The 24910-nt window shown below is 32.1% G+C and overlaps 2 protein-coding genes across 2 annotated transcripts; both read left to right on the top strand.

Moving 5' to 3' along the window:
• Nucleotides 1–9314: 9314 nt before the first annotated feature.
• Nucleotides 9315–14079, top strand: LOC114712247 (endo-1,4-beta-xylanase 5-like). The gene is made up of 7 exons (XM_028896723.1): nt 9315–9382; nt 11449–11495; nt 11592–11811; nt 11925–12088; nt 12290–12388; nt 12590–13378; nt 13638–14079. The coding sequence occupies exons 1-7, from the start codon at nt 9340–9342 to the stop codon at nt 13995–13997; spliced, it is 1722 nt and encodes a 573-aa protein (XP_028752556.1). The 5' UTR covers nt 9315–9339; the 3' UTR covers nt 13998–14079.
• A 2046-nt stretch (nt 14080–16125) lies between these two features.
• On the top strand, nt 16126–24436 carry LOC114712269 (endo-1,4-beta-xylanase 5-like). The gene is made up of 8 exons (XM_028896767.1): nt 16126–16165; nt 16667–16707; nt 16980–17199; nt 17293–17456; nt 17566–17664; nt 17866–18658; nt 18764–19052; nt 24341–24436. The coding sequence occupies exons 1-8, from the start codon at nt 16126–16128 to the stop codon at nt 24393–24395; spliced, it is 1701 nt and encodes a 566-aa protein (XP_028752600.1). The 3' UTR covers nt 24396–24436.
• The last annotated feature ends 474 nt before the right edge of the window (nt 24437–24910 follow it).

Below are 24910 nucleotides of genomic sequence, written 5' to 3'. Positions count from 1 at the left end.
GACCAGCATATATTGTATTTAGTTTTTTTTTATTTGACAGCATAATGACAACTGAATGTAAAGTTCAAAGGTTTTTTTTTTTTACTTGACAATATAATGATAGTTGAATGTGAAGTGATGTTAATGTGTATTGACATTGTTTATTGGTTATGAAGTTTTTTTTTTAATGGCATTCATGTGTTTTGATAACCACAAAATTCTTCATTCCAAACCCAGATCATGTCCAGAAATAAAGACTTAATAAAACTGGATAAACAAATGTTAACCATGATGATATGATAGGTATATATCACAGTCCTCTCTGTTAGATCCATTTACAACCTCAACAGCGGCTTTTGATAACCTGAGGAGAAGTGATTAATAGCTTCGGCAGTGCCTCTGACAACTCATTCTGTGAGATACTATAGCTTCTAAAAAAATTGTATTATCAGCTCATATAACGACCTTAACAATGTAAGGGGAAGCATTTTTAAGTCATTAATAGCTTTAAGTGAACCCAATAAGATTACAGCAGATTTTTATTGTAGAGGTTCATTTACAACCTCAATGGCGACTGTTGACAACTTGAGGAGATGTGGTTAACAACCTCAGCAGTGTCTCTAACAACTCACTCTGTGGGATATCACAACTTCTATAAAAATTAAATCATAACCAAGTCATATCATATTACAACTTGAATACTAAAATCATGTGTTAAGAAATCACTGAACACTGCAAGTGGGAGAAATTGTTACTTTATATCAGTAACTTAATTCAGATTGCCAATGACAGCCTCCACGGCGTCTGATAACAAGTCCATGACAACCTATTTACAAGTACAGCAAAATAGAGATATGATATTATATTAGATTACAACCAGATGTCATTTACCACTTTATATATATATGTACAATGTAACTACATCAAATTTATACTTTATCTATAAGGTTCACAAATATACACTCATCAAAAGTTACTGTGAATTTTATAACCCTTCAATTACTTTCTTTTCCCACCATTGTTCTAAATTCTTTATATGATGTGCCTTCTTTTATCATTCTTGTTCTCACATTACTTCCAACATATTGTATTTCACCTTCTATATCATTAATAAATTGTCCCTTTATATGGAGGTAAGAGAACAAATGCTTCTCATTTGAAGTTGTCATCCTTCATATCAACATGTGACAATCACTTGTTAATAACAAGTCATATAGTCATTAACAACCTTCGATGTACCCATTAACAAGACATTTAACCATCACATTACAGTGTCATTTTCATTCATTTTTATCAGAAGCACAGCATCTATCACCAAAAAACAGAGCATCAATAACTGAAAAAGGAGTAGTCTGAGAGAGCCTTTCTTGAAACGCTGCTATTCTCTTTATGCTATTGTTCCTTGCTTCACCTAAGAGACCATATCCACGCACAAGATAAAAGCCATGAGGATTGGGGTTTAGATTTGGCACTGACGACACTGAGAGTGATTTGGGACAGTTGCAAAGACAAAGATGGTCCCGATAGGCAAAGAGAACGACCGAGGGTTTGACGCGGGGAAAGTACAAACTCATATTAATGGGAGTACGTGGGTAATATCGCATTTAAAATTTATTACCCGGAGGTTCCTAGGGACTAAGGAAGAATTTCTGAATTTTAAAAGACTTTTTCTGAATAAATTATCTTCTATGGGACTTGTGTGTAATTTTTTCAAAAAAAATTATAGACTTTTTAAATTCTATTTATGAGATAAAAAAAAAGATTTTTGTTGATTCTATCTGGAAGCCACTTCATTAATTTTTTAATATAAGTATATTATTTTATTATTAATTTATTATAGTGTAAATAGTTATATTTTTTAAAAGGTGTATATTAAATAAGATTAAAATTGAAAAGTTATTACTATATTTTAAGATTTTTGTTAACCTGTGTAAAATATATGGAAAGTATTTTTGAGGATATTATTAAAAGGCCGTCGTCCCCATTTCTCCAAGTGGAGGCTCATACGTAATTCCAGACTATTTCCTTGTACTTTCCCTTTGCTGATAAGCAACACTCCTTCCGTTTTGAACCGTCAAACATATACCAAGGGGCAAGCAAGCAAAAATGAGTTTGACCAAAATAAGAAACTAAAATTTTTTTAAAAAGGATTTTTTTTTGTTTAAAAAATATTAATATCTAATGTTATTGAATAAGATTTGACTATTCTCATGTTTAATGAACTGCAGTTTTCTCATATCTGTTTTTTTATATTTAAATAAAATATTAAGCTGTAAATTTGTCAGGAAAAATTTCATTTAACAATATCTTGGATGAAAATAAACTCATTTAATTTCTTGCACGTCAATAGTCATAAGTCTTTTATAAATTAATTATTAATAAATAATAACATTTATTGACTTATTATAAAGATATTGTCATTCAATAAGCAATTTGAATTTTAAATTTGAGGAAGGTTTCGAAAATTTTCATTTAAATATTTTAAAGAAAATTTAATACCGAGTAAATAGAATATTTTTATTTTAAGGTGAAATCATTTAAATTTTTGTAATTTATCTAATTGACATGAGAAGATCCAAAGTTTCCAATTAATGAAATAAAACAAAGAAATTAAGGTGCAATATCGAGCCCATATTTTCACAGGCAAACCAGTTTTCTAAATTGGATTCACTTAAAAGGATTTTGAAGAACAATTAACTTCCGCCCAATGAAACACAACATGAATTATTGTTTCTGAGCGTATTTAATACTATTTCTGATCCTAATTATAAAAACTAGTTAATTAATTTGAGGAGAGTAAGAAAAAAAAGTTAAGTTAGTTATTTATAATAAATATGTATTGTCTTTTCTAAAATATCTTTGCTAATAAAGTGTATTAGCTAGAACTACTATTGTTAGAAGGACTACCCTGTAAAAAAATGCATAAATATAAGAGACAAAGTGAATTGGGGTCTTATATTTAGGACCAAAATAAAAGTCAAACAAGGTTTTATATTAAGAACTAGAGGTAGTATTTTACAGATCAAATGTACAAAAAATACTTTGTGACAATATCCGCATGATAAAATAGTCACATATTTATCACTAATTAATATGAAGATTATGTATTTATTAATTTATTTTGGACATGAAAACTATTTTTGATCTAGCTGCTGTAAAAAACTAGAAATATGTTTTTGTGTGCTGCGTGATTTTGAAAATGAGGTATATTGTCCACAAATTGTGAATATATAACGTAACTTTTCATAGATTTATTATACATAAATTGATATATTAAAAATTTGTAGAAAATTATCTCTCCCTGAACAGCAGAAAAATATATCTAATTGATTGATTATCGCATTGGAGTCATTATTTCTGAGTCAAGTATATATTTAAGAAGATAAAAATGAAAAAGATGCAAGCAGTACCCTCTTTTCCTTAATCCATTTTAAGTACTTAGACTTTTTGGCCAAAAAGAAAACTATTTAGACTTTAAAAAAAAAAAATGGATTCAGATCTCATGCAATCAAATAATGTACGATATTTCTAGTTTTGTGAAGAACAGAGATTTTGTGGTCAGTCAACATAAGTCAACCTTTCTAAGTGTCACTTTAACAGCCTTGGTGATATTTAATTAGTTTTAATGGTAAAATCAAATGTTTTTTTATATTAATTTATTATTAGTATGATAGTCTGATTAGTGATTACACGCTTAAGACAAGGGTAGGACTATAACTTTTTCGACAAATTAATGTATACAGAAGCTAAAAATTAATCTTTTTTTAAGGAAAAAAAATATAGAAGCTGTCTCTGGCAAAAACCAAAGTCCGACACAAACCTATGCTCACTGAAAACATAAATTCCGTGTCTATGTCTCAGTAACTAGATTGAATCACTCAAGTTTGCCACATTATTATTTTATTTATTAATTACTACCAATTGTAATACAAATTACTATGTCCATGGGTCATGACATATTCAAATTCAATTACTAGAATCTGTCAAACCCAGGCAAGTGTGCTTGTATTTTTAATGAACAATAAAGGTTTATTCAAACTAACATCGGACTAAAAATAAATGACCCACGTTTCTAAAATAGTTGGACATTTCAAAGAATCAAAATGTTATGAAAAGTTATAAAAAGCTATACGTTTATTATTATTCGAAAAGAAAAGAAAAAGTATAATATGTCATTGTCATGTAGCATCATAGGCACTTGGTCGTGAAAGGAACCGGGATGGCAGTGAAGAAAGTTGGATTAAGCACCAAAAGAACGCAGCAGGATTTGACTTGGATTTGGCAACTTCCCACCAGCCAATCTGCCGCCAATCTGCATATAATAAAAGTCAACCCCACATCATCGAATTCATCTTTTTCGTATGAGATAATTGTAATGAAGTGCTAAATAAGACATACTCCTCCGGTCCTAATTATAAGACCCAATTGACTTATTTGAGGAGATTAAGGAAGTAAGTTAAGTTGGTTATTTATAATAAATAAGTGTTGTTATTTCTAAAATATCCTTGCTAATTAAGTATATTGGCTAAAACTATCATTATTAGAAGGATTATCTTGGAAAAAAATGCATAAATATAAGAGAGAAAATGGATTGGGTCTTATAATTAGGACCAAATAAAAAGTCAAATTGGGTCTTATAATAAGGACCGGAGGAGTATACCATATCCAATTCTTAACATAAGAGCTAGTTGATTAGTCTAAGTAAATTAAAAAAATTAGTTAAGTTAGTTATTTGTAATAAATAAATATTATTTTTTCTAAAATATTCTTTGAGATCAAATGTATTGGCTATAACTATCATTATTATAATAACTGCCTTGAAAAAAAGATAAATATGAAAGACAAAATAGACTGTGGTCTTATATTTAAGGCTAAAATAAAAATAAAACAAACTCTTATATTAAGGACATGAGATAGTACTACCTCTAGTCCTAAGTATAAGAGTTAGTTGACTAATTTGGAAAGACTAAGGAAATAAGTTAAGTTGGTTATTTGTAATAAATAGGCGTTGTCTTTCCTAAAATATCCTTACTAATCCATTGTGTTGACTAGAACTATCATTATTATAATGACCGCCTTGAAAAAAAAAGATAAATATGAGAGACAAAGTAAATTGGGTTTTATATCTAAAGTTAAAATAAAATTCAAACAAACTCTTATATTAAGGACATAAGATGGTAATTACTAAAAATCTCATTAATTTATAATTCTCCCTTTCCATTTTGTGTTTTATCCTAAGTTGTGGCGTGAGTTGTGACATGCGTCTTTGTCACTTAAACAAGTGCTCCAGCACCAACAAGTAATCAAAGGTAACAATAAAATCAAACACGCATAATATAAAATGTGAACAAATATTCTTTCAGTTCGAATCTACATTAATCATTCAAATTATGATTTCAGTATTTAGTAATTACATGAGCCTTTGTTCGTGGGATTTCAAGATCCATTCACATCCACAATAATATTTTAATAAAAAATTATAATTATAATGAATGAACTGTATTTTATTCTATAGTTTTTTTTTAAAAAAAAGCAATGCAATATAAGATTTCAACAAAATAATTAGATAAGATGCTTTATCATTTGAGAGGGCCATATCTCTTTAAATTTGTCAAAGCACTCACGAAATTAAAGTGGCGTTTGGCACCTAACATGTACTCGACCTGCCTTTTGTAACCTTGAAATTAATGGTGAGCATTCTCTTTTACTCTATTTAAACCCTTTTTAATGAGTAAATATTGAATAATCAGACATTAATTTTTTTCATCAAAATAATCAGACATTATTTCAAATGAAACTAATCATAACAACTGGTTTGATGTAATATGGTATTTCTTGTTATGTCAACTAAGTCCTGCACAACATGCACAATTATTCTTAAAATAACGATCGTGAATGTTTTTTTTTTCATAAAATAGTTTAAATATTATCAACATTTCAACTATTCTATTCTTTTACTATTGATTATTATTTATTTTTGTAATTAAGAATTTTTATTTGCTGTTATTCCTAAGTCTTATATCAACATTCATCGTCAATAAATCAAATTTTCTTTTTATTTTTATACTGCCCATTATTTCTTTTCTTTTTTGATCCAATTTCTTAATTACAAGAACATTGAGGATATTGGATATAGATGATGAATGATGAATTGAATATGTTTGATTGTTAATGAATATATATTATGGTTTTAATGGGCTAATTGCACACCATAACTTGTACGCAAATGTATCTTATAATCCAACATGAATTTAAAACTATATTAAGAATTTACCCTTTTAATAAAACTCCTAATTTATAGTTTAATTCCGTTTGTTATCATATATATTAATCTTTGGATTGACATCCCTTACTAGAGAAATTAGTGCGTGTGAAAGATTGAACCTTTTGTCCCTTCATGATTTGGAAAGACGTTAATAATAGATTAGATTGTAATTCTTCATTAAAAATCTCCCATCACCAAATACACATTAATTAGTTAGATGATTTCTTATTTTCTTTTGTTTAGTGATAAATTCACATACAAAAGTGTGGCAGAGTGCTAGAGAGCCAAATTGGACCATCGAATTGGTAAGAGGAGAGATTAAATGATTATTAATTAATGTGAAATGAAATACGAAAGTCACCAATTTAATTAGATAATCTTGTGGGAGCCGTCAGTGTCAAAACTAAAAGTCAGACTCATATCTTATTACTAAAATGTTAATTCCATATGCCCACGCCATTAACTAGATCAAATCAACGCCTTCTGCTCCATAATTTCTGTATTCATTTGTTAATATTTAATAATTGATCGTGCCATTTCGCTCATGACATATTCAGTCGCCACTGGAATCGTTTTACAGATTGATCAATTGAATGATCGAACAACAAAATCAATTGTTATATAAAAAAATTTGAAATAAATTAAGTTCACATGACTTGTAACATAAGTAGAAATTTCTTCCCACGGTGTGATGTGCGGATTAACAAATCTGATTAGATTTAAAATTTTAATAAATTTTATTATTTAAGGTGGCTCAAGATTCACTTTTTATGGGAGTATATTTTTTTATTTATTCAAATAAGATTTAAATTAGAGACGCAGAATATAGGAAAAATAGATGAAAATTTGAAATCAATTATTTATTTCTCCATTTAATTATGATACTCCCTATTTAATTCAATATATTCAAATCCCAATTAAGATATTATTCAAATTCAAAATTAACTATTAATTTCTTTATTTGAGCTTTCAATTAAAATCTCATTTAACTCAATATATTTAAATTCCAATCAAGATGTTATTCAAATCTTATTAATTGAATATATTTAGATCCCATACTATCATACACAACCTATTTTTAAAAGAATAGGTATTACAAATTTTTAAGAATATAGTTAATAGTTGATAGTTGATGAATGATGATTGATAGTTGATACCTCTTTTTATCAGTACAAAAAGAAGAAAGATTAGATGATGTCTACATGTCAGTTTAGGCTTCTCAATTTTTACAAGTTTTCAGTAATTTAGGGTTTGCTTAGTTTCTTGTTTTAAAAACAATTTTTTTGTTTTTAAGAACAAAAAAAAACTTGTTTGGCAATTTATTTTTATTTTCATATCTACTTTTTTTTGGGGAAAAAATGCGTCAATATTTTTTTTTTTGGGGGAAATAATGCGTTCATGTTGATGACGGTTCTAGTATTGGGGTTCCTACACGCAAAAGCCTTTAACAGAGCAAGGATAATGGGCCTGAGGCCTATTGGGCTTATTTAACATTGTGAGATAAAATTAGACGAACTTTGAAATGAACCGCACAATATGTTTTTCGGCCACCAACCGCACAATATTTATCACCGGTTCATATTAAAATTAAAATATCCTTAAGACATGATTTAGTCACCCAGAGCAACCTAAAATTTGGCATCTCTCCTGCTTCTTACCATTAATCAAGGCCGTATGTTGGTAACAAAATATAAAACAACCGTAAATCTCGTATAAAACAAAATAAAACCATCATCCGTATAATCCAACGAACCAAAATTAAATAGGAAGATATTATAGACTCGTGACATATTGATAAAGAGACAAGACAAAATGAAAAGATAGAAAGTGAATCCCACACATGTATCTTCACGGTATTGCGTATCATGTTCTTGATGATCACCTTCAAAATTTGGATTGATCAAATCAATTTGGAGATCCAGCACAAATCCCTCAAATCCTCAATTGAACAGTAATTGACAAAATTATCAACTGGGGAGTAAAGTTGTCAAACTCGCGAGTTTAAATAAACTCGTGATAATGATGTAAACTCAGATTATAAACTCGAATTGTGAACTCGTAAAAGTTTACTTTTATTAATAAATTGATATTAAAAGTATATAATCAAATAATTAATATATAAAAAAATGAGAACAATTTCATTTAAATATATTTTAAATTTAAATAATTGAAATTATATCTATCAATGTTCATAATTTATTATATTCAACAACAAAAATTTTTATAAAAATCATATATAAAGTCACTAAACATAATCAAATTCAAAAATTTAACACGAGTTTAAGAGCGAGTTGACACGATTTTGTAAGCCAAAAAGGTAAAAACGGTAAACTCGATAAATAAACTTGTAAGTTTAATTGAGTTTACAGTTATCACGAGTTTAAAAATGAGTCGACACGATTTTGTTAGCTGAAAACGTAAAAACGTTAAATTCGGAGAGTCAACTCACGAGTTTGACAACAGTGCTGGGGAGGATTCAATTACAAACCCTACATAACATATATATATATATATGTCTATTTGTTTGAGAAATGACCTTATATAATATGCAGTATATATACCATGTATGTATATATGTGTCTCTTTTCCCAAACTTAATTCTAAATCTAAGAAAAAGATTGCCAAGATTCATAATTTCAACGACGGTGAGAAATTTATGCAATTAAGCAAACATTTGGTCAGCGTGACGTTAACAAGTTAATGTATCATGTCGCTCCAATGTAAATTCACCATATTCATGGTATTTTGTCTAAATATGATACAGAGAAGGTTTGACTGAATTCCCTAAAATGAAGGTCCATTACGTTAATTTCTCCGTTTCTTCATACATTTTTGCTTATAAATATACTCTTCTTCAGAGTCGACCGGTATACTCTTCATTTTCAGCGTCTCCTTCAAGAGCAATCCATATATACTCTTTGGTAAAACCTTCAAAGCTCTCTTCTATATATGCTCTCCTTTCATGGTCATGGCTTCTTCTTCTTCTTCTGTTGTCTGAAACAGCCATTTAATTTTCTGTGTTATATTCCAATATATATATATATATATATATATATTAAAGCTGCAGGGAATCTGTGAAGCTTGGGGACAACAACATGAGTTTCATACTTCTGGTCTTTTGCATATTCCTTTTCCCAGGTTTGTTGTCCGTATCTGATTCTCTCTCCATCCGAAACTCCCATATCATTCATACTTCTTCTGTGTTTATAATCGTATTAATTCCAGTTAATTAATTTTAATAAACTACTTATTATTATTTTTTTAGTGAAATAAATCATTTAGTTTTAAGAACGCAAAATTTTTCCGACATCTATTATTGAGTGGCCTCACGTGTTTTATTTCCGGCCTCTCGATTTGGATAATATACATGTATTTTGTCTCTGTTTACATTGAAATTTGAAGTTCACTTTCATGTGAAAGAAAGTAGGATATCAAAGGTTCAGTTTTGCTCTACATAGGATAACTATCTTTATATCGACTTTTATTCGACTACTTCACGTGTTCATTTGACTCAGTAAGGTTGAACTTATAACCTCATACATATACTAGTATTCCTTTTAAAAATACTTCAATATCAGATTAAAAAAAGGACTACAGGACTTTCGAACGCAGTGTATCTCTGCAGGGAATTATTTCCATGACATTATCGAGCAGAGAAATTCATTGATATCGTTCTCTTTGAGGGGCATTTAATGAAAATTAATGAAAATGTTGGTATTGCTTAATTGTTGTTTTCATTTTCAATATTTGTCCCTCTCACCACCATACAATTGTTTCTTCTCAATTAAATACCATTAAATGTGTTATAGTCATGTCGGAAGAGACGCACGGTCTTTTGCTTTTTAATTATTTTTTGGTCCTCAACCAATTCTTTATTTATCTTTTATATATTTGCATAAAATTCTCTGTCTATTTATTATTTTTTTAATGAAAATTGTATGACCTGGTTGTAGTTTTATAATACATAAAACTCCAAATTAATACCTTTAACACGATCAAAGATCTCTTCCGCTTATTAACTCTATTATTATATTGTTGATTATCAAAGATTTCTTCCACTTTTTTTTTTTGTTTTGATTTTTTGATTACAACTTGCAGCTCACAAGTCTTCCACTCGATTCTACGAATTGTTGATCCAATTTTTTTTTTTTGGTTATTAGCCAGCGCGCATTAGTTTTTAGGGTACAGTGACTATGATTGATAGTTCAAATTAATTTAAAATACAATATAAGTCTTTTTAGATCACTTCATGAAAAGGTAGTTGTAAAATTAAACATGTGAAGAATTTCTAAAGCTTTTCAAATATGTGCTTGACATAAAATTCAATACAACCGAAATTAATCACCTGTAAAGTTTAAATGGATAGAAGGGCAAAATTAAAAAAAAAATAAATATTCTAAACATTACTCCTATCAAATAGAACTTTATATTACCTCCTATCCTTAATATAAGATCTCGTTTCACTTTTATTTTGGTTCTAAATATAAGATCCAAATCTACTTTGTCTTTTATATTTATGTATTTTTTCTAAGGTAGTCCTTCAAATAATAGTAGTTCTAACCAATATACTTGATTAATAAGGATATTTTAAAAAACATAACATATATTTATTATAAATAACTAATTTAACTTTTTTTCTTAATCTACTCAAATTAGTCAACTAGCTCTTATATTTAGGACGGGAGATAGTATTTTGGACCAAGTCAATTTACGGGAAAAAAGACTTAGAATTATGGGTGAGAGCACTATTTAACTTGATGACTTTTTCAGCCATTAATATCCCGTTAATAGTGGTATACTCAGCCGAAAGCAATATTTTTATTTTTCTAAATCATGTATCATCTGTTGCTCTAGAGGGTGTGAAAAAGTATTTAAGGAAATAAAAACAGAGTTGTGAAAGAACATGGTCTTCCCTTTATTCGAAAATCAAAGAAAGATTTCTTGCGCGCATGCTGTTGAAAAAATGGCACAAGTGTCTCTCCAAGAGGAATATAAAATTATAGGGAAAATCTTACGAAATCCTTTAAACTCCATTTAAATTATATACAGACTTTCTTGAAGAGTTTGTGTATGTATAAACTACTTTTAATGATCTTAGAAAAATTTGGTTGAAAGTTGAAACCTATGCAGACAAAATTCTTTGGGTAATTAATCATTAGAACAATGGCAGATCATAAATAACAGTGCATAGAATGCTTATACAGGATATAAAGCCCAAGCTCTGTCCTACGATTACTCCTCCAGCATCCAAGTAAGCTCTCTCCTCAACGAAGCAACACTTGTATTTTCAAGTGAATATCGACTCTGAAAATTAAAATGGACTCTTTAATATTTTGAACGTTATTAGTGTCTAGAGAACCCCCAAAAGCCTTTGTACGATGGGGGAATCATCAAGAACCCAGAATTCAATAATGGACTTCAAGGCTGGACTCCATTTGGAGATGCTCAAATACAACACACAGTGTCCAGAGGCAACAAATATATCGTGGCTCATAGCAGAAATCACCCATATGATAGTGTTTCCCAGAAGATTTATCTGCAAAAGAACAAACTCTATTCATTATCTGGTATATTTTCTCTTTTCTTCTTCCCTTTCATTACTAATTTTCACATCAAAGAAAGATTTAGGTACCTATCTGTGTTTGTTCTTCTCACTTGATTATGATTGTATGCTATGCAGCTTGGATACAAGTGAGTGGGGAAAATGCAGCAGTTTCAGCAGTTATGAAAACAAGAGAAGGATTCAAACATTGCGGTGCTGTCATTGCAGAGCCTAATTGTTGGTCCATGATTAAGGGTGGCCTCCTAGCTGTTGCTTCAGGACCTGCTGACCTCTATTTTGAGGTATTTTCATATTAGGATATCAAATATCCTGTATATTACATGAAGCATAAATAACCAATGATATATTGTATCTTTATAGCTTGTGAATAGTAGAGTTTCATATGAATTCTATATTTTATGTTGATATTGATGATATGGGAGGAAAAGTATATTCTAATTGCTGAAAGTAGCAATTGACGCTAACAAATTCCATCTGTGCAGAGCAATAATACTTCTGTGGAGATATGGGTAGACAGCATTTCCTTACAGCCATTTACACAGAGACAATGGAGACTTCATCAGGAAAAAAGCATTGAGAAGGTAACTCTTTTGTTACAGTTTCATTCTCCTCGGCATTTTTGTGCCATATGTAGAAGGCATTATAAATCCCATTGACATTAGGAACTCAAGAGAAAAAAAAGGAGATTGTAGTTAGTTTTCCCCCCTGAATGTTTATGATTGTGACATGTAATATATAGAAGAAAAATTTGACTAAAACCAGGTTCATTTCTGTCTTTACAGACACGCAAGAAAAAGGTACTAATACAAGCAGTTGATGAAAGAGGTCACCCTTTATCAAATGCAAGCATATTCTTTGAGCAAAAAAAACCAAGCTTTCCATTTGGGAGTGCCATAAACCAGAACATCCTCAACAACAATGCCTATCAAAACTGGTTCACCTCAAGATTCACGGTCACAGTATTTGAGAATGAAATGAAGTGGTACAGCACTGAAGGAAGTCAAGGCAAAGAGGACTACTCTGTTGCTGATGCAATGCTGCAATTTGCCAAGCAAAACAACATCCCCGTTCGCGGTCACAACATATTTTGGGATGATCCTAGTCAGCAGCCAAGCTGGGTTCCCTCACTCTCACCAGATCAGCTTACTTCAGCAGTTCAGAAAAGGCTCAATTCCGTAGTGTCAAGATACAAGGGTCAGCTTGTTGCTTGGGATGTGGTTAATGAGAATCTGCACTTCTCATTCTTTGAAAGCAAACTTGGACAAGATTTTTCACCCAAGATTTATAATGATGCTCACAACATTGATGCACAAACCACTTTGTTCTTGAATGATTTCAACACCATTGAAGATAGTAGAGATGGTTCATCAACCCCGGCAAGGTACCTTGAGAAGCTCAGACAAATCAAAAGCTATCCAGGTAATGATGGATTGACCATTGGGATTGCTCTGGAGTCCCATTTCTCTGGCCCTCCTGATCTTCCTTACATAAGGTCTTCTATTGATACCCTTGCTGCCTCTGGTTCACCAATTTGGATCACAGAATTGGACGTCAAAAGCCAACCTAACCAGGTAGATCTTAAGAAAATCATACAGTTACAGTTAAGTTTGGTATAAAACAGGAATGAGCATGGTGATAAGCATGGAAGAGGGGGGATTTCCTAAAAACAACTATCACCAATTTTTAACACACCAAACGTAAAAGTCTAACTTTCCCTCTCGTTTTCTCATTTTAGAAAGGACTTTTTGGCATATCAAACATATCATTAGTGGTGAAGAACGCCGACATAGGCTAGCATTTTTCATTTTTCTTGATGATTGTTTTGTGCAGGCACAGTACTTAGAGCAGATTCTGAGAGAGGTTCATTCTCACCCAAAGGTTCAGGGCATTATTATGTGGACACCATGGAGTCCTAGTGGGTGTTACCGCATGTGCTTGACTGATAACAATTTCAAGAACTTGCCTACTGGGGATGTTGTGGACAAGTTGCTTCATGAGTGGGGATTTAATACAAAATTGAAAGGAACAACAGACCCAAATGGGTTCTTTAAGGCAAATCTTTTCCATGGTGATTACCAAGTGAAGGTCAGACACCCTATTTTGAGAAACTTCACTTTAACTAAGCATATGCAAATTATGCCAGCAGATGAACCTAAGCACGTGACTCAAGTTTTACAACTTTCCGTTTAATTATTAGGCTCTTTTACATATTGTGGAATATATGACCCTATATATAAAAGTGGTCTTTATTATGACTATATTTTTGGGTTTGCTAGAGGAATGGAAATGGGTCTTATTTGTTTTGTGTTGCAAAGATATGAAAAGGATGCAGAAAGTAAAAGCTACTAAAGCAAATAAGACTTATTGCGCATGAGCACAAACCAAAAATCACAAGAACGATATATCAATGCATACATGGACTTTTAACATGGAAAAGCCTCTGATGCAGGGGGAAAAACCAGGAATCTTAATCTAATCAACAAAAAAATTTCAACAGTAAAAATAGTATTGATAGTAATAGGTCCTTCAACTATCTCTCTAATCAAACTAAATATCAGATTAACTCATAATCAATTAATATATCAAACTAAATAGTCTTGTTGTCCTTTAATTTTGTACCCACTTTTTATCTGAAATTTATACTATACTTTAGCTTGGCCCTTTAACTTGTTTAATCTCTTGTACTTTGAAATTAATACTTTAATTTAATTTTTTTAGTACATATTTTTCTCTTCTTTAATACTTTTTTAATATAGGGTTAAGGCGCATCCAACAATTCGAAGTATTTTGTTAGGTATGTTGAACACCCTAAAAAATTTTGTGGTATGCCTAGTACCTTGAAGTATTTTTTTCAGATACATACACTACCCTAAAATATTTTGTGATGTAATTTTGTTCTTAAATATTAATTTTTTAAGAAGCAATTATGCTTTGAAAATATTATTTCATGAACAGTTTTAATTTCATCATTAATTCTTTAAAAGATTTGTTAAATGAATGTATATCAAGCACTATAAAGTATTTTTCAGTATTTTTTAGGGTACTAGATACACCTTAAAAAAAATGCTTTAAGGTGCTAGAGGCATCACACAATATGTTGGGATGTTGGATGTACTTGAAAAAATATTTCAGGATACTGGGTGTACCACAAAATACTTTACACAGCACCTGACAAAATAATTTTGTGAGGTGTGTTGGATGCAACTTAACTTTTAATTAATATATTCAACAAAAATATTGTACAAAATTAAATTAAATTAATTATAAATAAGTTTAACAAAATTACCATGCCAATGCAAAAATAAAATAAATTCTTTCTCTCTAATGTTTCAACTCCCAAATTTCCCATTCACTGTACCTGAGTGAGAGAGAATAATACGCATTTTGGAAGCATCCATATCAAAATCATTGAATGTGTGAGTCACCAATCTCTGACTGACTGTATATAATGTACTTTAATATATTTTAAACAATTTTAATATGAAATTTTCATAATATTAATAATTACAATTAAAACTTAACATACAGTCAAGAGAAATAAAAGTAGATCGGGATAGTATTGAATATCGAAAAAAAAATTATGTTTGAAGAATTACGTTCAGTATTTAAATCTAGCAATGCACGTACAGATATAATTTCAAAGTATCTGAATATCATATATAATTATATGAAAATAATATTATTTTGCCTATGTAATTATGTATAATAAATGACCCAAGAAACAGAAGAATAGCCATATGCAATTTGTTTGATAAGAGTAGACACTAATTCTTAAATGTATGCTATAAATGTTTACCAATATTTTAAAAGTTGTGTTTCATACTTTGATTCAATTATAAATCACAACATAAATGGGAATTATATCCTACTATTTATTGTGGCATTAAAAAGTACTCCCGAGTCCTGCATATTGAATTGGATGTGGTTTAATATTAAATACATAAAATTTTGATCGCCTTTGTCTCTCTTATTTAATACTCCCATTTAAAATAGGGATATTCTAAAAAAGAGACATATAATTTTTATATAATAATGATAAATAACTAATTTAATCAATATTTAATTTTTATAAATAAATAAATAAATTCTTATATTTAAGATCAATCAGAATAAACAATAACTATAAATATACAGTCACCAATTAAATTCTTTAAATTTATATGTAGTTACTACCAATCAATTAATTGGATATTCATTCATGAACATCAATTACTTAAACTTTAAAGCATAGTATAAAAGATGCTACACTATTCAGCCTCCCATTATATTCCCTTCAGAAACAAGAGACCACATCTGTTGAAGCTTGAAGGCTACAAGTATGAGCATTCTTGTGCTGTTTATCATCCTGCAGTTCTCAGGTTTGGTGTCCATAAATGTTCGGCTTTTAATTTTATAGCTAATAATAAATGTGACGATTATCAAAATTTAGTCTTTATAGAAAACCGTATATGATTCATTGTTAAAAATAATTGACTCTTCACGTTTGGGAAAATTGATAAGCAGATTGTCTTTTCTTTTCTCTTATCTTCCTTTCGTTTAATAGGTTCTCTTTTATTCCTTCTCAATTTTTAAACTGATAAAACTGTTGCTTTTCATCCTTTCTCATTATTTTTCAATTTTTTTAAAAGAATTATCTTGAATGTAATCCAGCTGAAATAAAACGTGATTTATATAATAAACTAGGAAAAATGTGTCAACAACTGAAAAATCTAGTGACAATTCAGTTCACTAAAATCTCATTGACATTTTGTAAAATTGCCTGATATGTACCTTGATATATATGTAAATGAATTTATACTCATCCAGTATTTGAAGTTCTTCTCAAGTCTTCGTTATCAATATACATAATGTCTCCACAGGATTTGAAGCTTTGCCGTATGACTACACAGCCAGCATCGAGGTGAGTTCTTCTTCCAACAGTATTTTAATTATCAAAACAATATCAATAGAGTATTAATAAATAGGAGAGGAAGTGAGAGGTTATGATCCGCCTCTTACTATGAGTCTTAAGAATTAAATCTTCTAAATTATGTATAGTCCACTTGAATTGAAGAAAAATAAAGACATAAAGGAGTAGAATTCACTTTTGCCCGGTGAGTCCCACTGAAGTAGGCTCCACATAGGATTTGCTCTAAGTCTACGTTTACATGTTCTTATGTTTTCATGCTTTAGTGTCTAGAAAATCCTCAAAAGCCTTTGTACAATGGGGGAATCATAAAAAACCCAGAATTGAATGATGGGCTGGAAGGCTGGACTGCAATTGGAGATGCTAAAATACAACACAGAGAATCAAGAGGCAACAAATTTATTGTGGCCTGTAACAGAAATCAACCAAACGATAGTGTCTCCCAGAAGATTTACATGAGAAAGAATAATCTTTATACATTATCTGGTAAACTTTCTCCCCTGCACACTCAAGGGAATATACCCATCTGGATATGTTATTCTCTTCTTCTTGCTCGGTAATGGATTGGATATTATGCAGCTTGGATACAAGTGAGTCAGGGAAATGCTGCAGTATCGGCAGTTGTGAAAACAAGGGAAGGACTCAAATACGGTGGAGCCATTGTTGCAGAGTCTAATTGCTGGTCCATGCTTAAGGGTGGTCTCACAGTTGATACTTCAGGGCCTGCAGAGGTTTACTTTGAGGTACTTTTTAACATATTATTCCGTAATTATGGGAAAAAGGACTATTGATGTGCTAAATCAATGATTTCCAATTTTCCTTGAGACTCAAGAAAAATGCTAAACTTTGCAGAGCAATGACACTTCTGTGGAGATATGGGTTGATAGCATTTCCTTGCAGCCTTTCACACAGAAACAATGGAGACTTCATCAAGAGCAATGCGTCGAGAAGGTAATCCTTTTTTGTTTTAGTTTCATTTTTTTTATCTGTATTTTGGACTAAAGGGGCAAATCACTATAAACGCCATTAACTCAGAACATAGCAAGAGATTATAATTCTTGTTTTGAATACTTATGATGATGATGTGTGCGTGCGTAAATGCATATATTAGGGAGATTAAACTAAAACCAGGTTCAAATTTTGGTTTGGTAGAAACACAAGAAAAGGGTATTAATCCAAGCAATTGATGGAAGAGGCAATCCGTGGCAAAATGCAAGCATAACCTTTGAGCAGAAGAGGTCAAATTTTCCATTTGGCTGTGCCATGAACAAGCACATCCTTGATAATACTGCATACCAGAACTGGTTCACTTCAAGGTTCACGGTTACTACGTTTGTAAACGAAATGAAGTGGTACAGTACTGAGAGTGTACAAGGCAAAGAGGACTACTCCATAGCTGATGCAATGTTGAACTTTGCCAATCAGCACAAAATTGCTGTTCGTGGTCACAACGTATTCTGGGATGACCCTAAATACCAACCAAGTTGGGTTCCTTCACTCCCACCAGACCAGCTTAACTCAGCAGTTCAGAAAAGGCTTAACTCGGTTGTGTCGCGATACAAGGGTCAACTCGTTGATTGGGATGTTGTTAATGAAAATCTGCACTTTTCATTTCTAGAAAGCAAACTTGGGAAAGATGCTTCTGCGAAGATTTACCATGATGCTCACAATATTGATGGAAAGACCACGTTGTTTCTGAATGAATTCAACGCCATTGAGGATAGTAGAGATGGTGTATCCATCCCAGCAAAGTACTTAGAGAAGCTCAGAGAGATTAAAGGATACGCTGGTTACACAGGATGGCCAATTGGAATTGGGCTAGAGGCCCATTTCAGTGTTCCTCCTAATCTGCCTTACATGAGGTCATCTATTGATACTCTTGCTGCTAGTGGCTCTTCACTTTGGCTTACAGAAGTGGATGTCAAAAACATGCCAAATCAGGTAAGTCTCAATAAGATCTAACCCAGGTCTTTTTCAGAGCGACCCTTTATATATATTCGCTTTGAACAAAATTTAAGACAAGTCTGTATAATTTGGTTTGTGTAAGCAGAGTACCTGGAACAAGTTCTGAGAGAGGCACACTCGCACCCACATATTCAGGGCATTGTTCTGTGGACACCATGGAAAGAGTGTGAAGCTATGTGTTTGATTGATGAAAATTTCAAGAACTTGCCCTGTGGAGATGTTGTGGACAAGCTTCTTCAAGAGTGGGGATTCACACAATCACTGGAAGCCACAACTGACTCCAATGGATTTCTTGAGGCCACACTTTTTCATGGTGATTACCAAGTCAAGATCACTCACCCTCTCAGCAACAGCCTCACTTCACTTCACAACTTGCAGGTCATGCCAATGGATGAACCAAACAAAGCTGCACAAATTATACAACTTTCTATTTGAGCTTTTTCTTCTGCATACCTACTGGACTCGGAACTGTATGTTTATTTAAGAAAATAATCACTACTCAATAATATAATGATTGTTTTGCGTCTATTTTTATTCCAATACATAGCATATTAGGGAAAAGTACTTGATTAAGTTCTGAATTAATAGTATTAGGAAATTGGAAAAATTATTAGTGAATCTTATTGGGACTTCCATGAATGAATTGAATGCCTGTAGACTTCTAATAGTCATTGATATGTCTGAGTCCTCATCCATGATGCTCTATTAACCGGAAGAACCAAGGAATCATTACATTGATCTGATTCTGTAGTTGCAATTCTTTAGTTTTTAATTCAGTTTCTCTACGCAATTAGTCACTTACGGCCTAGTCAATAATGTTCTTGTTGACCTTGAACCAATTGTTAATAACCTAATATAGATTACGCGGGAAAGGCCGGAGGCGTATTGAGCATCATGATATTGTTCATTTATTGGCCATCCATATTGTCATTCATAAGACTTTTATGAACAAAGACAAATTTAGAAGACAGTGCCATTAAGATGGAAACAATTTTCGCAGCAGACAGGGAATATACATTATTAGAAAGGCCAACTATTTTAGGTAATTTGACAGTTATATTCAAATTACTTCCAAAATTATTAGGTATCGTTTCATATTTTTTTAAACCCCAGGTCAACTGGGTTATATATTTTATGATTATTTCCCTCATAAATGAACTGTATAAAATTTAAAAATAAATTTCGAGAATCAAGACTTGCAACTCTTCCCTATGTTCGATTCCCTATCCTACTGCTAAACATAATAGCCAAAAGACTAAACAAATGAATTTAAAATCCAATATCCAGTCATCATGTAGAGATCATTTGATTGGAAGGATTCTCTCCAACGTGGGCAGAATCAACCTTGTTATGCCGCATACAAGAGAAAAAATATGAAGTCAGGTCTGAACTCTGAATCCTCTTTTGTTCTCATTTGCTAACTTCTCCAGTTTTGACCATACTTTTTCACGGGCATATTCCGTCCACACTGTAAGGATAGTTCAACCTCATTATCCCTCTGACAAATGTCATGGTCTGAAAAACCCGTTGTATTTGTCTTCACTGATTGTCCACTTCTGAACTTCGTCCCCCACTTTCCTTGCTCCTAGGAATATAAACACACGAAACATTTTCACACACCCAAATTCAGAATCATCTTTGAGACATAGTTCTACTCCTTCTTCCCTACTTGATCAAAATAGCCAGCCTACAAAATGATTGAATCAAATCCACCCCTCCAGCAATATTATGGCAGGCTTTTACAAGAATCAGCTGGTAAAGGCCACCAGAATAGAAGCTACTTTTATGATCCTACTCATTATCCTGTAATAACGGAATGTGAGCTGCCATTGATAGACCTTGATGGTCTTAAGAGGTGTGATAGAAGAGAGAGGCTTGCATGCTCTGCAGCAATATGTAAGGCAGCATCAGAATGGGGATTCTTCCAAGTTATCAACCATGGAATAGACACTGAGCTGTTGAGAAAGATGAGGAGAGAGCAAGTGAAGCTGTTTGATATGCCTTTTGAGAAGAAGGAAACGTGTGGCCTTCTGAATAACTCATACAGGTGGGGCACACCAACAGCTACTCGTCCAAATCAATTCTCATGGTCAGAAGCTTTCCATATTCCTCTCACTAAGATTTCAGAGCCAGCTTGCTGGGGTGAATTCAAATCTTTAAGGTATCAAGATTCTATGCCTTTTATCTATTTTAGTTGAAATCCGTCACTCCCTGTAAAAGAAGCATCAATACTTCAAAGTTTGATGCTTTATGTTTTTCTTCAGGCTCTATATTCTTTTTCAAGTTAAGGAAGAAAACAAATATAAGAGAAAACTTAGATGGTCTTGTAAACAAACAAGAGCTTTTTGGTTGTCTTATTAATATCGACGCCACAACCAAAGTCTTTTATTTTTCTGTGGCTGAGAAGCATTTGGAGCTTTGTCATGAAAGCCAAGACCCAAGATTGAAAGCTTAAAGCCATCAGGGTTTGTTTTCTTACTGCTCTTAAACGTTCATTGATCCTTTTGGTCCAACTCTTTTTAATCATAAAAAATTTCATACGAAGGATGAAAAACAACATATGAATAAACTAAAAGCACTTGCAAACAAAAACGAGCTTTTTCGGCTATTATTGATGCCGACCCCACAACGAAATCTTTTATTTTACTTTGAGCGCGAAGTATTTGGAGCTTTGTTATGCAAGTCAAATTATAAGCTTAGAGCCTTGATGCTTTATTTGCCTGCTGCTTTTAAAAAGTGTTTTTTAGAAAGAGAATATTCTTGGCCCAACTACCTTTTGTTCTTGAGAAATTTTTTATCATGGAAGAAGATCAAAACTAGATGAATAATAAATTACAAACAACGATAAATTAAATGCGCATGTAGACAAACAAGCGCTTTTTTGGTTGTTCTTGATGTTGACATCCCAACAAAATATTCATTTTTCTGTGAATAAGTACTCGGATCTCTGAATACAATTTAATTCGGTTTGCAACTTTGGCTACAGTGAAGTGATAAATGAATTTGCAGCAGCAATGTTAAGACTATCAAGGCTATTAGCAGGAATTCTGGCGGAGAATTTGGGGAATCCAAAGGACGCAATTGAAGAAGTTTGTGATGAAAGCACATGTTTTCTGAGACTAAATCACTACCCAAAATCTGAAGAAGAAACTTTTGGATTAGTTCCTCACACGGATAGTGATTTCCTAACAATCCTCTATCAAGATCATGTGGGTGGACTCCAACTTATGAAGGACTCCAAATGGGTGGCCGTCAAACCAAATCCAGATGCTCTCATCGTTAACATTGGAGACCTTTTCCAGGTAAAAATTGAGATGTTCCTTCACAGAACTGCTATAGAGAACTAGCATGCTAATACACAACTCGACCAGTTGAAAGACACCTCATTAAGAATGTGTCATCCAGCTCCCCCAATTCAAGAACAAAACACAAGTGCATTTTCATTTTTAGAGCTGTCAAGTTTTTTCAGCAATAGCAAGACAGAGTAAATGTTTTTAGCAGTTCAGCAGCATTAGATTGATTTTTACATAAATATACTTTCCACCACTAATCCTTATGGGTAGATTTACGGCTTTTTAAAGTACATAAACAAGACTGGAAAAAAGAACCCCAGTCACTCCAATTGTTTTGATGATTGTTATACAATTTTTCCTATAACCCAATGAAAAAGCAAAAAATGTTTACAGCTTCATATTGTATGTTTAGTTTTTAAGTTGTTCTACGCGATAGTTAAGTTACGATAGTTAACTAAAAATGATTCATCTAAAGCATGAGGCACAGAAATTATCAACTAGTACCACTAAAACAAAAGTCCATAATAAGCAGCGGGAATCAGAACGACCATGATACATCAATTATTAAGAGATTAATTCACTAACAAATTCTTTTCTTGGCAAAACCCAAATACAGGCATGGAGCAACGATGAATATAAGAGTGTGGAGCACAAGGTCATGGCAAATAACAAAATGGAGAGATACTCCACAGCATACTTTCTATGCCCATGTTACAATACTTTGATAGGGAGCCGCACAGAGTCGTCAATATATAGGAAATTCACTTTTGGAGAATACCGAAACCAATTCAGGATGATGTCAAAAGATTTGGACACAAAATTGGACTATCAAGATTTCTTCAAGATACCAATCCATTGATAATGAAAAGTGATTGAATGGCACAATACTAGTTTAGTGGGATTAATACTAAAATCCCTTGGTACAAATGGACAAAGAGGTGGTTCCATACTTTCCCCCCACCCCCCTAAATTTCCTTCATTTTTATATATCTTCAGAGGGGTCTAAGATACAAAATATACAAGTGAAAGGAGTCTTGTAATCAAGTAATGCATCATAAAGTACAACAAAATAAAAAGCCATTTCTTTGTTCATTATATGTTTTACCCTTTTCCTTTCAGGTTTTACTGTCATCATGCACACAACTGATTACTGAAGTAGTTTAGATGTGAACTACTTCAACGAAAAACCCAAATATTCAATATACAGAAGCTAACACAAAGAAGCTCATATGCATGACACACAACACAAGCCACTTAGAAGATAATGAGAAAACTCAGTTTCAAGTTATTTATAAAATATAAAACAGAAGATGCAAAAATTTGATGCTTAGATACCCTAATAACCCCAATTTGTTCTAAATCGTAACTTATTTAACTAAAAACCCATTTGGAATAACTTATAAATAGCTTTTTAATCGTGATTTATGAAATATGAGATAAATATATGAGAAAAGTTTTGTCTCAACTTACATAAAACATGCTTATAAATGATTTCAATCATAATGACAAATAGGACCTAATTCTAACCCAATTAATTAAGTAGTAGGACAGCTTAACTAATCACCAATTGCTAATTCCCAATCACTGAAAGACATAGAGACGAGGGGAAGAAACCCCTTGAGTGAAATATAGTTAGCATCAAAATGAAACTCTGTTTTTATAGCAAATGTTACAAGTCTTTAAAGACTGATATTTACAAAATAATATCATTTACATTCCAAAAAGAACAATTCCAAAATTGCGTATACATCCATAATTATTCCTTTATATCTTATATACACTGTCAATAAAAAAAATACAAAAAAAAAAAAAAAACCCTCAAATGCAAAAGTTCATAACCTTGGTTATATGTTTGCTTGCCCTCTTAACATTGTATAATCAGAACCAAAGGCGGGCTTTTCCATTGCAACATATTTTACTAACCATTCCCGTTAGACGCCAAATGCAGATGCTTTGTCAGATTGAAAAGGTGCTGAATCCTTCTGATTGAACTTCAATTTCACTGTATAAGAATTTGATCCATAGATTTCATATTGACAAACTTTGACTAGGACGAGACAACGATTGAAGAATTATATACATTCGCAATTACCTAAGACACAAAAAAACTTAAATTTGTGCTTTGGCATGAAATATGTAATTCTTCTGCTTTCAATGGATTCACATACCTTAGTCAAGAAACAGTCCTACTTTGTCTTTCAAACTACATTTTCTCTTCGTCAAGGGAACTTTATCTTTACCAGAAAATTCGTCTTGTCTTTTTCCAGGGGACTCCTGGGTGAACTCCACACTTTCGACAATAGACTTGTTCTTCTCCTCCTCAAGGGGTTTCAGCAAAGGACCCAACAAAAGCTCCAGCATCTCTTGAGCAGGATCACCAGTTTGAGAGGTTCTAGTAGGAACCAATTCACCGGTTTTATTTGAAGTGGAACTGTATAGACCCTCCCCTTCGGGAGAAGACCACCTTTTTCTCTCACAATGGGAACCAAGAGAATTTCCATATTCACCTGTCGTTGGAAATTGCTGTACTGATTCAGACTGGCTATTTGATGCTTCTTTTTGTTTCTTCTTCTCATAATCTTTGACATACTGCAGGTAGAAACAAGAAATTTACATCAGCAAACAAGAACATGACTTAATTCTTCCGTAGCTGGGAAACTAGGAATAAATATTGAACCTCAACCCCTTTTAGATTTGCATTATGGCACTATATTCTTTATGCAGTCAAGTATATGATGAGAAGTAATAAACATATTTACATTCACATTACTCGTAAGAAACCATGTGTTATGATTTTCCTTCGAGAAACATTCCAAGAATTTAAATTACCTCCTCCGCAATGGTCATCAGGTCCTCAATCGTTAGCTCTGTGTCATAATCAGTAAAACCTTGAACAGAATTTGCATCAGTATCACCACAACTAGGGTCTTTGACAGTTT

This window comes from Neltuma alba, unplaced genomic scaffold (genome assembly GCF_004799145.2).
Source record: "Neltuma alba isolate B1F8T4 unplaced genomic scaffold, ASM479914v2 tig00011342_pilon, whole genome shotgun sequence".
Lineage (NCBI taxonomy): Eukaryota > Viridiplantae > Streptophyta > Magnoliopsida > Fabales > Fabaceae > Neltuma > Neltuma alba.
The sequence above is the reverse complement of the archived record's forward strand: the minus strand, read 5'-3'. Positions and strand labels throughout refer to the sequence as shown.

What these genes read in the sequence shown, in the direction of transcription:
- LOC114712247 (XM_028896723.1), top strand. Translation starts at nt 9,340, where the DNA reads ATGAGTTTCATACTTCTGGTCTTTTGCATATTCCTTTTCCCAG. An exon ending in AGGAAAAAAGCATTGAGAAG is followed by an intron (nt 12,389 to 12,589) that starts GTAACTCTTTTG and finishes CTGTCTTTACAG; the next exon opens with ACACGCAAGAAAAAGGTACT. An exon ending in TCAAAAGCCAACCTAACCAG is followed by an intron (nt 13,379 to 13,637) that starts GTAGATCTTAAG and finishes TGTTTTGTGCAG; the next exon opens with GCACAGTACTTAGAGCAGAT.
- LOC114712269 (XM_028896767.1), top strand. Translation starts at nt 16,126, where the DNA reads ATGAGCATTCTTGTGCTGTTTATCATCCTGCAGTTCTCAG. An exon ending in TAATCTTTATACATTATCTG is followed by an intron (nt 17,200 to 17,292) that starts GTAAACTTTCTC and finishes GATATTATGCAG; the next exon opens with CTTGGATACAAGTGAGTCAG. An exon ending in AAACATGCCAAATCAGGTAA is followed by an intron (nt 18,659 to 18,763) that starts GTCTCAATAAGA and finishes TTGTGTAAGCAG; the next exon opens with AGTACCTGGAACAAGTTCTG.